We start from the raw sequence: 16,065 nt of genomic DNA, 5'->3' as shown, positions 1-16,065 counted from the left end.
ATCCTTTGTTTCAGATACGTTCGATTTGTTTTTCTGTGTTTGTTAGCACCTTATTCCAGAAAGTATGTGAGTTATGTAATAATTCTGGATGATGTTCAAGAATTATGTAAAACATTTAAAGCAAGCTGGGCAGTGGTGGTGCATGCCTTTAATTCTAGCATTCGGGAGGCAGAGGCATGAGGATCTCTGTGAGTTTTAGGCCAGCCTAGTCTACAGAGTGAGTTCCAGGGAAGCCAGGGCTACCAAAGAGACCCTGTCTCAAAAAAAAAAAAACCCAAACATTTAAAGCCAAATAACTGAAGGTTAGAGGCCAAGCAATGGTTCTCAGATAGCACTGTCAGCCTCTGTCCCTGTGGGAATGGGGACTTAAATTCACATCTGCCTCCAAAGCACAGGCTCCCATCACTGGGTTCTACTGTATTCAATATTACACATCCATCTTATCCTATTAGCACACATGCATTAATGAATAGCTCCTAATGGAAAACATCCTATTAGCTGGATCAGGCTAGTTTACAGACCAGATGAGTGCTTGATAGGGCTAGTTTACAGACCAGATGAGTTAAAGGTGTACAGAGATAGTCTTCTTTGTGTCCACTACAAAAACCTAAGAATTTCTCACCTAACAAAAAAAGGAGTTTTACTGCAGAGGAAAGAATTGAGAAGGGTTCTCAATTACCACGTGCCCTACTATCATTTCCATTGCTGTGATAAAGACCCTGAGCAAAGCAATGTAGGCAGCTGGGCATGGTGGACCATGTCCTTAATTCCAGCACTTAGGAGGCAGAGGCAGGTGGAACTCTATGAGTTTAAGACCAGCCTGCTCTATTGTTTAAGGCCAGCCTGGTCTACGTAGAGACTTTGTCTCAAAACAACAATAATGACAAAAACAACAGCAAAAAAAAAAACAGTACAGTGCTTCTTTGGTTGAAAACTGAGTTCCTTGGACAGAGGTAATACTGTATAGAATTGCGAGCAGGCATGACTTCAAATTTCTACCCTGCCTTCTCTCAGTGTGGGCTGTCACCTGGAATTATAAACGGAAAAACCTCCTCCTCCTCTAAGCTTTTTTGTTTTGTATTGTTTTGGTTTTGCTTTGTTTTCATCTTTAGTCAGCCCCGCTATTTTTATTTTGAATTATGTGTACTATGCATTTGCTGCTCTCCTAGAGGACCCAAGTGTAGCTCCCAGCACCCTCATAAGACAGTTCACAACTTTCTGTAACTCTAGCTCCAGGGGATCCAGTTCTTCTGGCTTCTGTGGGGAGCTGCATTCAGGCACACGTATGCACACACCGAAACAAACAACTACACATCATTTTATAAATTCTTAAGAAATTAATAGACATGTAGCTGAGTAGGGGGTGCATGCCTTTAATTCCAGCATCTGGGAGGCAGCAACATGAGGATCTCTGAGTCCAAGGCCAGCCTAGTCTACAGATCGAGTTCCAGGGCAGCCAGCATTACACAGAGAAACTCTGTCTCGAAGAAAAAAAAGGACATGTATATGATATTCAGTCCTCTGACTTGCACTGCTAGATTCAAGTTCTACTGCAAAAGATTAGAGTTGACGCAAGAAGGCCAAACAACTGGACTCAATATCAAAGCACTAGTAAGACAAATGGGATTTTTGGTATGGAATACTGAGAAACATACATAAAGCTAACCAGAGCAATTGCTATGGACAGTTTCAAAGACGCAGAACTATAGAGTTCCACTGAAGGAGCAGTAGAAAATGCAGTGCAGCACAAGCAGACCATGCTGTCGGAACACTTTATCCTTGGTGCACCCTTCACTCTTCGCTGCTGTGCTTTCCACACGTGGGTTCTCCAACTTCAGTCTCCTAGGACAGTTTGTGTCGGGAGGACTTCTTAGACTATGTACCCAAAATGCAGCTTCCTGAGCACAACTGCAGACCTAGTGAATTCACACTGGTAATGCAGGAGCCTAGGTCTACAAAAGTCTAAGTAACCATCCTTGGCACCTCCAATGCATATTAAAAGGTGAAGTCTACATGCTGGGGCTGGGCTGGGGGGAGAACTGTGACAGAATGCTTACTTGAGGCCCCAAATTTGATCCCCAGCATTGATTCCAGAAAAGGATAAAAAGATGACACTGACATGCAGGGTTAAAATTCTTTATGAGTTTACAATATTTTTAAAATAAATCTGGCACAACCGCTTAATTTCTTTCTTTTTTTCTTTCTTTTTTTGTATTTTGTTTTGTTTTGGGGGTTTTGTTTTGGTTTTTTGAAACAGGATTTCTCAGTAGCCTTGGAGTATGCCCTGGAACTCGCTCTCTAGACCAGGCTGACCTCGAACTCACAGAGATCCTGCCTCCCTGTCTGCCTCCCGAGTGCTGGGATTAAAGGTTTGCTCCACCACCACCTGGCCCAATGATCACTTAATTTTTATAAGCGAAATACTATTATAGGAAGAAGTTATAAATCATTCAGAAATTAAGGCAAAGAATGTGTGAATTTACACTGTATTATGTGTAATGTTGTATTTTTAGGTTAGATTCACCATCTATGGGACTAGATAAAAATAGTTTTAAGTGTATGAGTGTTTTGTCTTCATCTCTTTCTATGCCCCATATGTATTCCTGGTGCTGAAGGAGGTCAAAACACCTCTGATCCCCTGGCATTACTAATGGTTGTGAGCAGACATGGGGGTGCTGGGAATCAAGGTCCTCTAGAAGAGCAGCCAGTGCTCTAAACTCTCAAGCCATCTTTCCAGTCCAAAAGTTTTTCTGTTTTATCAGGTTTATAGTTAACTCGGAGTCTGGAATACATGTCTGGCTGTATTTACTTGGATTCCCCAGAATGTACCCGCCTATTCCAATAGCATAGTAACCAACATTCACCAGACTTAACCCTTCTTTGACATTACCTCCAAAAGAGTAATAGCGCCAGTGAAATCTCTTTGCGAAAGCAGATCTTCTAGTTTTGGAATCTTCCTGCCTTTCTTCTTTCTTTTGTCACTGTGCGGTGATTCCCCGCCCACAGCGGGTTTGGCTCTTGAAAGCATCTGTAAAACAAGCAGCAAAGACGGTTCAACTCAAAAGTCATCTTTAAACTGAGCGCTGTGATTTACAAGTCAAATCCTTAGCAACAAACACTAGTAAGTCTATTCAGATTCTTTTTAAACACGCATTTTATTAAAAGAGCCATCACCTTCTACTAAAGGGGAGCCAAATAACTACTTCTAACTACTTATCCACAACATCTACTTATCCACAAGAGACGAACGCTTCCCGCAGCTTCTACCATCTCTGTCTTCCCTCTGTCCACAAGCAGATCTGGTGTCGGAAATGGAGAAACAGAAGGGAAGACAGCATCGGGGTATTTTTCTTTGCATCCCTCGCTATTCCCTGTGGAAACACTGCAGGGATAAAGGGATCGGCCCCTGGAGACACACCTAGATTCTATCCAATAGTGTGCTGGGGGCTCTAAGCCCGGGTAAAAACCTATTTGAAGTTCCCCCTTACTATTCAAAGCTACTAACCATCTTGGCGTCGGTCCCGTGAGCCCCTGCCGCAGATAGTCAGCAAAGGCTGTGTCTCGGCCAGTTGCCACATCTACACAGCGAGCTCCGTCTCCACGGCAACGCGGTCAGGAGGCTGGTCCTTCGATGACAAGAGCTCGCCCGAGAACCAGTGCTCGCAGCTTCTTGGTTCCGTGCGTTTCCACCGCTAGAAGAGACATTCTTCTTAAGGGAGCAGATCTTTGTGCTGTGGACGAAAACGTGGTTGTGTCTCTGCTTAGGAATGTAATGTAGGGAAAGGCGACTTAGAATTACTATTGCAATTAGGAAGTATATTTCATATGCAAGTTTCTTGGGAAGATAATTTTTAAGAACTACTTCCGTTTTGTCTAGGTTCAATTATATAGCTGCCGGCTGTCTGGCTTTTTGTCTTTGTCTTCCGCTGGTACCCGCTGAACCGAAGGGTAGTTTGGAGGCAGAAGCAGCACCAAAACATTTCCTAAAGACACTGTTAATCCCAAAGATGGGAGGAGAAAGACCACGACCCAAACCATCGCAGCCAAATTAATTAAAGCAAATTTATTCTTATACACGGGCTAACTCCCCCTAAGGAGGGCTTCAAGAGGTCAGCATTAGATGTGAGGAAAACACGTTTTTTATAGAGCGCAGGGGTAGGGGTTTCCAAATTTGGAATTTGGTGGGCAAAATAGGCGGGGTTACAGGAGCAGCACATAAGTATAACGAGTTAGCCATAACGACCTCCTGAAAGAAACCACAGTTGAAAGGTGGGCATAACAGATAGTCATAACAAGATGGTCATATAGCCTTTTGAAACAAAGGTAGGGTTGCAAGACAATTAGAAACAACTTTTTGAAATAGACATGATTGCAAATCCTGAAACAGTACAAAACCATTCATAGTTAAGGTTACAGGTGGGGAATAGTCTAACAGTCTAATTTTTTTTTTTTTTTTTTTTTTGGTTTTTCGAGACAGGGTTTCTCTGTGGCTTTGGAGCCTGTCCTGGAACTCGCTCTGTAGACCAGGCTGGTCTCGAACTCCCAGAGATCCGCCTGCCTCTGCCTCCCGAGTGCTGGGATTAAAGGCGTGCGCCACCATCGCCCGGCAACAGTCTAATTTTTTGTTTGTTTTTATTTTCATTTTTTTGAGACAGGGTTTCTCTGTGTAACAGAACTGGCTGTCCTGGAACTCGTTTTGTAGACCTGACTGGCCTCACAACTGCAGTCTGCTGGAGAGCGAATGACTTTTGTCCTATGTACACACTTTTATATATATATGCAAACCAATCGATATCCAGAGCTACATACCAAAAGGCAAATGTATACACTTCAGAGATGCACAGATTCACCAGCACGCCACTTAAAATTCTTCTGTATACAAATTTCAGAAATGTTTCGATTTTCAGTAAAAAAAAACTCAACAAAATTATTTTTAGATATTTTTTGTGTCGTGATATAGATGACAGATACTTTAGTTGAACTAGTCAGATAATTATAAAAGTCATCTTTTAAAAGCACACCTCAGTAGACTTTAGTGTATCCATAACAGTGTATCCTTTACCAGGCTTAAATTCTCCATCACCCGAGGAAGGAACCTACAAGGTACAGCAGTTAGTCAACATTTTGCTCCCTCTTAGCCTCTGTCAGCCGCTTATCTCTTTTCTGTCCCTGTGAATTTGTCTATTCTGAACATTTAGGAGAAATGAAATCATACAAGGAAGAACCATATTCCACATAACTAAATATTGAAAATTTCAAAATCAGCGCAGGAAATTATTGACTAAAATGTTTTATCAATCTACCTTGACAAATAAAACATGTAGACGTTTGGGCTCCAGTTTAGAATTCTCAGACTTGTTGACGGGTGTGGCAGTGCAGTAAGATCTAACCCCAGTTCTCAGCCTTCAATCCCTTCTCCTGCTCAGGCCTTTAACCTGCACTGAAAGGGCTTTGGGCATCACTGTGGACCCTTAGTCTACAAATCCAAGCTTTAGGCACCCACTTAACCTGGAATTTGTCACACTCTATGGACCTAAAGGGAAAACACGCAGAGCAGAGCCCTACTCAAGTGTGCAGACAGACGAGAAGTTGGTTGGGTACAGATTCACTATTCTAAACATCATGGTATAAAGAAGAGAGTACGAGAACTCAGTCCTGCAGATCCTAACATACAGTTTAACGTACAGTTGGTGTAGAACGCAGAGCAGAGGGCTCTCTTACTATGGTCTAAAGTCAGTGTCACTGATAATGCTGTATGCCACCCCACTGAAGTTACTAAATCGGTTGAAATGGTCCCTGATTTCTGAAAGCGTGTAGTATTGCCTTACGTCTCTGAATCCTTGCAGAGGCTGTTTGAGACTTGCTGTAGTTACAAAGGACAGACTATGGCCCTGAGTGTGCTTGAGAAGTTCTTCTGGACAACAGCTCATACCTAGTGTTATAAAGCATGTGATAACATCAGCACAGGACCGCTGGCTGCTGGGGTGACAGACAAAGCTGGGACTTGTAGCATTGTGATAGTTGGGAGAGAAAAACGTCTTCTAAGGAACTGTAATACATATCTAGACTGTGATGGTTGTATTACCATGTAACTGTACCCAAGCCATTGACGTGCACAAATAAAGTGAATTTGAGTATAGTGAGTGTATCCCGTGAAATCTGATTTTGATTCTTTAAATAGGAATGTAGTTTTGAACTCAAGGCAGTATTCTCTTAAAGATTATTCATTTTGATTGTATGTGTACATGCCTGTGTTAGTAGGTACCCACAGAAGCCAGAAGAGGGTGTTAGATTCACTAAATTGGGAGTTACAGTCAGTTGTGAACTGCCCTATGTGTGTGTGTTGGAAACTAAACCCTGCTTCTCCACAAGAACAGCAAGAGTTCCTGACGGGTAAGCCATCTCTCCAGTCCCTCAACAGGTTTTTTTTTTTTTTATTTTGTTTTATTTTGTTTTGTTTTTTGAAATTCTGTCTCTCAAAATTTACCCTGGTGCATACTGGTAACCATTCAGAAACCAGCGTGGGAATTATGCCTCTGTCCTTGACAGAGCCGGGAGCTGCTGAGGAAATTGAAGGTATTACAGAGTTTAAATAGGGCCTGACAGGGAGGGGAGGCCTGGTTCAGCATTACAACCTGTGCCTAGCATGTGTGAGACCCTGATTTCCATTCCCAGCACAGAAAAAAAGGAGCTCCAAGCATTTGTCCATGAGGATGGTTTCCCATAAATGAAAAAAGAAAATCTCTTGCGGGGGCAGGGAAGCACTCCATGTTTCCACAAGAGACCACAGTAATTCTATTCAAGTGCTGTTAGCCTTTTCATTTTTGTTCACTAGATTTATCAATATTTATCAAAAGAATGTTTTGGGGTTGGGACATGGCTCAGTTATTAAAGTCCTTGGCCCACAAGAATGAGGACCTGAGTTTGGATCTCCAGCACCTACAAAAAAGACTTGGCTCGCCTCTGTAATCCAAGATCTGGGGAGGCAGAGAAAGGCGGATTGCTAATCTGTGATGAGCGAAGATGATGAGCGCTGGGTTCAGGAGCAGACCTGTGAGCTGAGGTCAGAAGACAACTTTGAGGAGCTGATTCTTTCCTTTCATCTTTATGTGGACTCTAGCGACTAGACTTAGGTTGTGAGAGTATCATCATTCCTTTTTCTGGATGAATCATATCCCATCTTATGAACAGGAACATTTTGCTTAAGTCTTCCTATTATTTAAAGTAGTGGATGCCTAGTAAGTGTTCAGAGCTTGGTATTCCCATTAGCCTCCTACTTAGTGTCCTGGAGTCTGCAGCATAGCCTCCATCCTGTTCTACCTTGTGTTAGATTCAAGGAAGTTGCCAAACCACGCACAACGTCCTAGATCAGCAGTTCTCAACCTGTGGGTCGCCATCATCAGAAAGCACACATTTCCAATGACCCCAGTAACTAAGACATCCCTCAGTAGCAAAATCACACTTATGAAGTAGCAATGAAAATAATTCTATAGTTGGAGGGGATTTCACCACAACATGAGGAACTGTATTAAAGGGTCGGAGCATTAGGAAGGTTGAGAAGCGCTGGCCTAGATGCAGCATGCTCCTGGTCCTGTCTTTGTCTGCAAGGCTCATTCCTATTATGACGTTTTATATATTGGTTTTATCTCTATTTTATCACATGAAAATGACTGGTTGTATGAGTAATCAGGAAAACATACATTAAATCACAAGGCCACACCCCCCAAAAAGCTACAGTCAAGCTGTGAGTCTAGGCTGTTGTCACATGATGTCTTGACTCAGGCTGAAAGTGCCCTTTCCAAATGGTTCACCCCCTTGTGCAACATCGCACTGGCTGTCAGTGGGAGAACTTAGTTATCCACTGCATGGACCTCTCCATTCGATGACGAGAATGTTTACATCATTTGAGACTTGACTTCCCACAGGGGAAAGAAAAGAGAAGCCACAATGTTTTTATGATCTAATTTGGGAGCATGGTGTCATTTCATATTACTCAGGTCCCTCAGGCAATTTACCTGCAGACAAAACTCACCAGAACCCAACTGGAGATTTACTCTAGACATCAAGTTAATCCTACCCAAGGATGCAAACATCCCCATTTCTTCTGCTTTTGAACTTGATGCACAGTAAGAAGTGTTACCAAAGTGACGGTGTGGTAGTTTGAATGTAATTGGCCCTATAATCTCAGGGAGTGGCACTATTAGGAGATGTGGCCTTGTTGGAGGAAGTGTATCACTGTGGGGGTGGGCTTTGAGGTCTCTTACACTCAAAGTACCGCCCAGTGTCACAGTTCACTTCCTGTTGCCTGTGGATCAAAGATATAGAATTCTCCAGCACCATGTCTTCCTGCATGTCACAATGATGATAATGGATTAAACCTCTGAAACTGTAAGCTGCCAACTTAATTAAATGTTTTCTTTTATAAGAGTTGTTGTGGTCATGGTGTCTCCACGCAGCAATAGAAACATACTAAGACAGAGGGCATGCAGCCTCAAGTTCCTCATTTCAGTTCCAGCAATGAAATCTAAATACATACTGAGAGAATGACTGACCTTTCTCTTCTATGCGGTTAGAAATTACTTCTCTATTTAACAACATCATCCTTGCCTAATTCATTTCTTCCAAGGAATCTAACCCCTGCACAAGTTCAGACAAGTTCCCTGTCTGTCCCCTGCTGCCTGATCATGTGACTAATGTTTTTCCCCCACACATATCTCAGTGGAACACCTGTTTGGTATGGACTTTGTACATACCACCTGACTCAACTCAGATGTAAATATACTTTTAATTTCTATGACTTAGCATAGCTGACTCATTATAATCACTCTGTGTTGTCTCCTTCTGATTGGTAGTTAACTGATTCCTATTGCTTGCTAAACCCAAGTGTCCTTACAACTCCAGGTTTGTGCTCTCCACAGATTTATGTCTTTGGAACTCTCAATATACGAAGATCTTCCAGTAAAACAACATTTATCAACAAAGTAAAACAACCAAAAACCCAAGAATAATAGACAAAACTAAAAGCAATGAAACAGCCAATTCTTCCTCTGGTGATCTGAAAACGCCTTCCTTTCTCTTGACAGTCCTCTAGAATGAGTGATCTATACTCAGTAATTCTCTTTCTTTCTTTCTTTCTTTCTTTCTTTCTTTCTTTCTTTCTTTCTTCTTGTTGTTCTTGTTGTTCTTCTTCTTGTTGTTCTTGTTCTTCTTCTTCTTTTTTGTTTTTTCGAGACAGGGTTTCTCTGTAGCTTTGGAGCCTATCCTGGAACTAGCTCTTGTGGATCAGGCTGTCCTAGAACTCACAGAGATCCACCTGCCTCTGCCCCCTGAATGCTGGGATTAAAGGCGTGCACCACCACCACCTGGCTTTTCTTTCTCCTTGTTAAGACAGGGTTTCCTCTGTGTAGTCCTGCCTGTCCCGGAACTCACTCTGTAGACCAGGCTGGCCTCCAACTCAGAGATCTGCCTGCCTCTGCCTCCTGAGTGCTGGGATTAAAGGCATGTGCCTGATATAGGATGTCCTTCTATATATGTGTTGCTTTTTTTTTCTTTGGTTTTTCAAAACAGGGTTTCTTTAGAGCTTTGGAGCCTATCCTGTAACTCACTCTGTAGACTGTGCTGGTCTCAAACTCGCAGAGATCCACCTACCTCTGCTTCCTGAGTGCTGGGATTAAAAGTGGGCACTACCACCACCTGGCTATGTGTTGCTTTTATTGGTTGATGAATAAAGCTTTTTGGGCCAATGGCTTAACAGAGTAAAGTAGAGGGGATCAGAATAGAGATAGAGAGAAAGAGTAGGCAGAGTCAAAGAGATGCCATATAGCTACCAAAGGAGGCAGATGCCATGTAGCTTCCCAAGAGGCAAGAGGAAACAAACCACAAACCTCGTGGTAAAATACAAAATAATAGAAATGGGTCAATTTAAGATTTAAGAGCGAGGTAGAACAGTGTTGTAATTAACATAGTTTCTGTGTGGTTATTCAGGTCTGGGAGGCCAGGAAAGCAAAAGCAGTCTTTGACCACAAAATTGTGCCTACTGTCTGACACCACATAAGACCTAAAAAAGCTTAAGAAGGGGGGCTTCTAGACCCACAAAAATGGGAGCCAAATACAGCTTCTTGGTAGCCATATATTTTTAGACAGCCTATTTCCTGGCAACAAGCAGAGGTGCAGCTCCTTTAAGAGAAGGTTTCCTGACAGCGTTAGCAGCAAAAACTCTGTGGTTTTAAGAAACTTTAAGAAACTGCTTACTGGTTTATGTTGGTGGCACAAATGACTCTGTCTCTTTCAAGAGTTCCTGCTTGAATGAGGTTTGTGGGCAGCATGCTGCAAGTTACTTGATGGCAGCATGGGCCAACTGCTTCCCAGAGTTGAGGTGGTGTGACTCTCACCCAGGAATCAAAGAGCTGCCCATGAATGTACCTCTGCCATGTTAAAAGGCCGAGAGAGGCAGAGTCAACATTCAGGGCCACCATTAGGCGCAGTGCTGACTTTCTCAGCAGGACATGACTGATGGGACATAGAACTGTCTTCGAGTTGACTCCCTGACAGCCATGGGGATTCTAGGACCTCTAGGATTGTAGCTGAGCCCAGTCATTTGCCAGCAGAAGCTGGAGAACTGTAATAACAAAGCAAAGAGCGGGAGCCGAAAGGACACATCCTGTAAAGAACTTGGAGAATGTAAACAGAACAGAGTTTCCCAAGGAAGGAAATAGATGTGTGGTCAACAATGAGCAGTTTAATACATGCCTTCTCTAATGAAAGGGGATTAAAACCAGGAGCACATGCCTTTAGCTACAGTACTTGGAGAGCAAAGGCAGGTAGGTTTCTCTGAGTTTGAGTTAGCATGGTCTACATATAGTTCTAGGTCAGCCTGGTCTACATAGAGAGTTCCAGGACAGCCAGGACCACCTAGTGAGACGCTGTCTGAGAAGGCGTTGGTGGTGAATAAGGAGGAATGTGTTGATGGAGCATGTGTACAACCCGAGCTCTTGAGACGCTCACTCAAGGAAGGGTAAGCCCCTAAAACCATGTTCAGTTACAGAATGAGTGCCTGAAGAGATGACCATGTCCCCTGAGGGGAAACCTCAAAACTATTCAATAATGTACTATAATAACTTTGTCAGTTCCTCTCTCCAGGTGGACACAATTTGTTTATCATCTCTGACAAGATGCCTGTTGGGAAACACGTATTGTATTGGAGAGCCACTTGCTCCCTATCACTGGGATCTAAAGTCTGAAGTCTCCTGCCTTTGTCAGCAGTAAATGCAAATCAGACCCCAAGAAGAGGTGCCTCCTCCCTCTCCCACATTCTCAGTGTCACAGTAATCTTATCTCAGAACAAAGCAACACAGGGGAAAGAGGAATGTTTCGGTGACTGTTAGGGACACAATCAGAGCTCATCTACACCCAGAGATCTCAGGCATCCTCACGGTCCCTAAGGTAGAGCTGGGCAAAATGCAGTCTTCGGTAAGGTCCAACTTAGCATGGTTCCATGGGTTCTTGGAAGCACCGGTTGCCATATTTGAGATTGCCATACTTGGATGATAGGGTCTTCCTTGCTTCCATCTGAGCCTGAAGGATAAGAGCTGGTGAGTATGGAAGCAAGTTGAAGCATAGTGACTCTACTATAGAGCAGAGGGTAGGGTAGCCATGGGTGCTTCCTCTTAAGTATCTAAGGGATAGAGAACTACTTAACTATTTAATCTTTCAGTGAGCCTTGCAGCAACTAGGATCGCAGAGAATGACCAGGAAATAGCCGCCTATGCCCAGGCCTGAATCCTGAGGTGTGTGCCTGGCAGCTGTGGACCAGTGCATGCTTTCTTTACTCCGGTCAGTCAGTAGTCACATAGACAACAACTGCTTACAGTACTGTCCCTGGTTCACTCACCAGTCCTCTGTGATAATCCACCCGGAAAACCAAAGTGCTTGATCAGCCAACACAGCTTGACACCAGTCCCCTAAATTGATGAGAAAGAGGTGGAGAGCATGGGAGAGATCCTGGGGCAGGGGACACGTGTTCCCGAGAGTGGAAGCTAAGGGTGGTAGTGTCGCACGCCTTTAAACCCAACACTCAGGAGGCAGAGGCGGGCGGATCTCTGAGTCTCAGGCCAGGCTGGTCTACAGAGTGAGTTCCAGGACAACCCTGTCTTGATAAAGAAAACCTGTCTTGAAAAGTCGGGGGTGGGGGTGGGGGTGGAGGGAGTGAAAGAAAGAGAGTAGGAAACAAACCCCTTGAAGACCTAGCCACTTGCTACTTCATCAAAATTTTCAGAGATACAGCCGGCGGTGAAGCGTGACTTTTATACCAGCTCTCGAGAGGCAAAAGCATGTCGACCTCTGTGAGTTCTAGGACAGCGAGGGCTGTTACACAGAGAAACTGTCTTGAAAAAATAATCAGAGCTACCTGGACACAATAGTTTAATAGGTAAAGGTCTGCTGCCCAGTCTAACTACCTGAATTAGATGCCTGGAGAGAACCAACTTCTGCAAATTATTCTCTCTCTCTCTCTCTCTCTCTTTCTCTCTCTCTCTCTCTCTCTCTCACACACACACACACACACACAAATGTTGAATAGACTGCTGAGATGGCTCAGGGAGAAGAGGAGCTTGCCTTTAAGTCTGACAACATGAGTTCAGTCCCCGGGACCTACTCGGTGGAAGGAGAGAACTGATTCCCCTACAAGTTGTCTTCTGACCTCCATGTGTTCACACATAGGCACACACACATACATAAGAAATGTAATAAAAATTTTAAAAATTAACCGGGTGGTGGTGGCACACGCCTTTAATCCAAGCACTTGGGAAGCCAAGGCAGGTGGATCTCAGTGAATTCAAGGCCAGCCTGGTCTACCAACCAAGTGAGTTCCAGGACAGCCAGGTCTGTTACACAGAGAAACCCTGTTTCAAAAAAGAACAAAAAAATTTTAAAAACTAGAGTTCCAGTGGTTATTAGCATCCTCAGGTACATAGTACACAGCAAAGGGATGCTTCTCACTTTTTTTTTTGAGACAGGGTTTCTCTGTGTTGCTCTGAAGCCTGTCCTGGAACTAGCTCTTATAGACTAGGCTGGCCTCAAACTCAAAGAGATCCTCCTGCTTCTGCCTGCCGAGTGCTGGGATTAAAGATGTGTGCCACCACTGCCCAGTTTAGGGCTGCTTCTCACTTTCTTTACTGGAAAGAAAGTAGCAGAGAGCTTGTGAGGGATCTGGTTTCTCACTGAGGACACAAACTGTGCACCAACCAGCACCATTGCCACCTTTAGACTCCATCTAGATCCATATTCTGCTGCAATAACAAAATACCTGAGATCAAAGTCATTTATAATGAACATTTAGAGTTATTGTGCACACAATTCTGAGGTCCCAAAGCATCTGTCTTAGGTTTCAGTTGCTGTGGGAAAATTCTGCCAAACAACAACAACAACAACAACAACTCAGGAGAGAAGGGTTTATTTTGCTTACACCTTCACATTAGTTTCTCACTGAGGGCAGCCACAGGAAGAACTTAAGTAAGAACATGGAGGCAGGAACTGAAGCAGAGCCTTGGAAGAAAGCTGTTACTAGGCTACTGGTTTGCCCTTCATGGTACACTTTGTTTGTGTTCTTATATAGCCCAGGACCACCTGACCAGGAGTGGCACCACCCAGAGTGAGCTGGGGCTTTCTTTTTTTTTTTTTTTTTTTTTGGTTTTTTGAGACAGGGTTTCTCTGTGGTTTTGGAGCCTGTCCTGGAACTAGCTCTTGTAGACCAGGCTGGTCTCGAACTCACAGAGATCCGCCTGCCTCTGCCTCCCAAGTGCTGGGATTAAAGGCATGCGCCACCACCGCCTGGCGAGCTGGGGCTTTCTGTATCAATCACTAATCAAAATTCACACACACACACACACACACACCCTACACACTTGCCTATGGCAATCTGGTGGAGATATTTTCTCAATCGAGATTGTTCTTCCCAAATAACTCTGGCTTGTATGAAGTTGACTGGTGACACATTGTTTGTACTCTAACAAATAAAGCTTGTTGAAAGATCAGAGAATCTCTTACCTTGCTAACTCCTCAGCCAAACAGGGCCGACCTCATGTCTCCTCCTGCCTTATATTCCTCTCTCCACCCAGCCATATTTCTTCCTGTATGTCTATACAAACCTCCAGGCCTCTATGGTTAACTAGTGGCTAGCTCTGCTCTCTGATCTTCAGGCAAACAAGATATCACCACAGTTGGCAAATAAAAATCAGAACATTCTAACTTGAGATCATGTTGTGCAGCAATATTCTTCCTGAGGATATCCTACACACAACTCTACTCACCCCAGATGAGAAGCCGACGGCCAACCCAAGTACAGATAGCACCAACGTGCAACTTGGTGAACCAGGAGTTTTATTGGGGTTATTTACAAAAATATAGGTGAGCAGAAATGACTCAAACACAGCTGCTTCACTGAATGGAATCCACAGTAGAAACTTAAGCAGGAACATGTCAACATGGCTGAATATGGGGCACACAGCAAAGCCTACAGGCAGCTCAACAGGTTGAAGATCATTTGTTCTAAGTGACTCTGTTGGTCTAAACCTCTTCCAGGCAGTTCTGCTGGTTCTCTTCCTTCAGAGTCTTCATTGCAGATTGTTTTTCTGAGAGTTACTCTCAGCTCTTATTGCTTTCTCTGACAGGAAAAAGCCTATAGAATCTGGTCAATTTCAGGAACTTCCTGAAGTGATTTTGTGTTGTTTATCTTCCTGTTTCAGGAGCTTCCTGTTTAAGAAACCTACATCTGGTCAGTTTCAGGAACTTTCTGAAGCAATTCTGTGTTATTACCTTCCTGTTTAAGGAGCTTCCTGTTTAAGAAGCCTACAGAATCTGATCAGTTTCAGGAACTTCCTGAAGTGGTGTTTACCTTCCTATTTAAGAAGCTTCCCTGCAGGATGAAACATACCCCTGGCAATACCAAAGCATGCATGGGCAGCCCATTTTATATTGGGTTTCATGGTCTTAGTTGATAAGGATGGCTGATCAGGTCCCACTGAGATGCAAACTTGGATTGCTGGATTCAGAGTCCAGAGTGGTTTTTGGGTTTGTTTTTTTTTTTGTTTTGGAGCCTGTCCTGGAACTAGCTCTTGTAGACCAGGCTGGTCTCGAACTCACAGCACAGAGATCCGCCTGTCTCTGCCTCCCGAGTGCTGGGATTAAAGGCGTGCGCCACCACCGCATGGCTCAGAGTCCAGAGTGTTAACCATTACACCACAGGAGCTGGTGCAGGATGGAATGTTTCAGTCTCAGGAAACTATTATACATCAAACAGTTCTAATAAGGCAAAACAGAGCAAGTAGGCTCACACAGGTCAATGCTCCTCTAATGGAATTACAAATGCCATCATGGGGATCATTCTCCCCTCACATCATCTCATCCTATCTTTATCAAATCCCAAATAATATTGGCATATGAATTTTGACACATAATTTTTTGGGATACAGATTCAAACTATAACAAACTAGGTTGGTGTTGCATGGCACCTACAAATCTGGAGCAGGACGAGGCTGTGATACAAAAAGCCCCTTCATTTTGAGCCATATCATTTAGAATAGCTTGTAGTATTGAAGGTGCTGGGGAAAAAAAAAGCTTCATGTGAGCTGTGTCATGGTGGCACACGCCTTTAATTCCAGCAGTCGGGAGGTAGAGGCATGTGGATCTCTGTGAGTTTGAGGCCAGCATGGACTACAAGAGGTAGTTCTAGGACAGGCACCAAAGCTACAGAGAAAGTTTGTCTCAAAAAAACAACAAAACAAAACAAAAAAACTTCATGTGAGCTGGGCAGTGGTGGTGCACTCCTTTAATTCCAGCACTCAAGAGGCAGAGGCAGGTGAATCGCTATGAGTTTGAGGCCAGCCTGGTCTACGGAGCAAGTTTCAGGATAGCCAAAGCTACAGAAGGAAACCCTGTGTGTGTGTGTGTGTGGGGGAGTAACAAGGCTTTAATCACATCCACTAAAAGAAATTGATATTGCCTCAGGACCCCCAGGACCAAATTTTCAGCACACAGGAGATTTATTTGCTCCAGAGGGGAAAGGACAGG

General features: G+C 43.7%; 1 protein-coding gene across 1 annotated transcript in view; it reads right to left on the bottom strand.

Annotated features, from left to right (window-relative positions):
- Ift56 (intraflagellar transport 56) overlaps positions 1–3,628 on the bottom strand; it is a 55,151-nt gene extending 51,523 nt beyond the window's left edge. The window contains exons 1-2 of the mRNA XM_075953533.1: positions 3,506–3,628; positions 2,891–3,028 (exon numbers count right to left, since the gene is read on the bottom strand). Of these exons, the coding sequence (XP_075809648.1) occupies positions 2,891–3,028; positions 3,506–3,508 (141 nt within the window). The 5' untranslated portion in view covers positions 3,509–3,628. The remainder of the gene's footprint in view (positions 1–2,890; positions 3,029–3,505) is intronic.
- Between the last annotated feature and the right edge of the window lie 12,437 nt (positions 3,629–16,065).

The sequence above is a fragment of the Microtus pennsylvanicus genome, chromosome 19 (assembly GCF_037038515.1).
Source record: "Microtus pennsylvanicus isolate mMicPen1 chromosome 19, mMicPen1.hap1, whole genome shotgun sequence".
NCBI classification, from domain to species: Eukaryota; Metazoa; Chordata; class Mammalia; order Rodentia; family Cricetidae; genus Microtus; species Microtus pennsylvanicus.
This window is presented reverse-complemented; position numbering and strand designations above follow the sequence as displayed.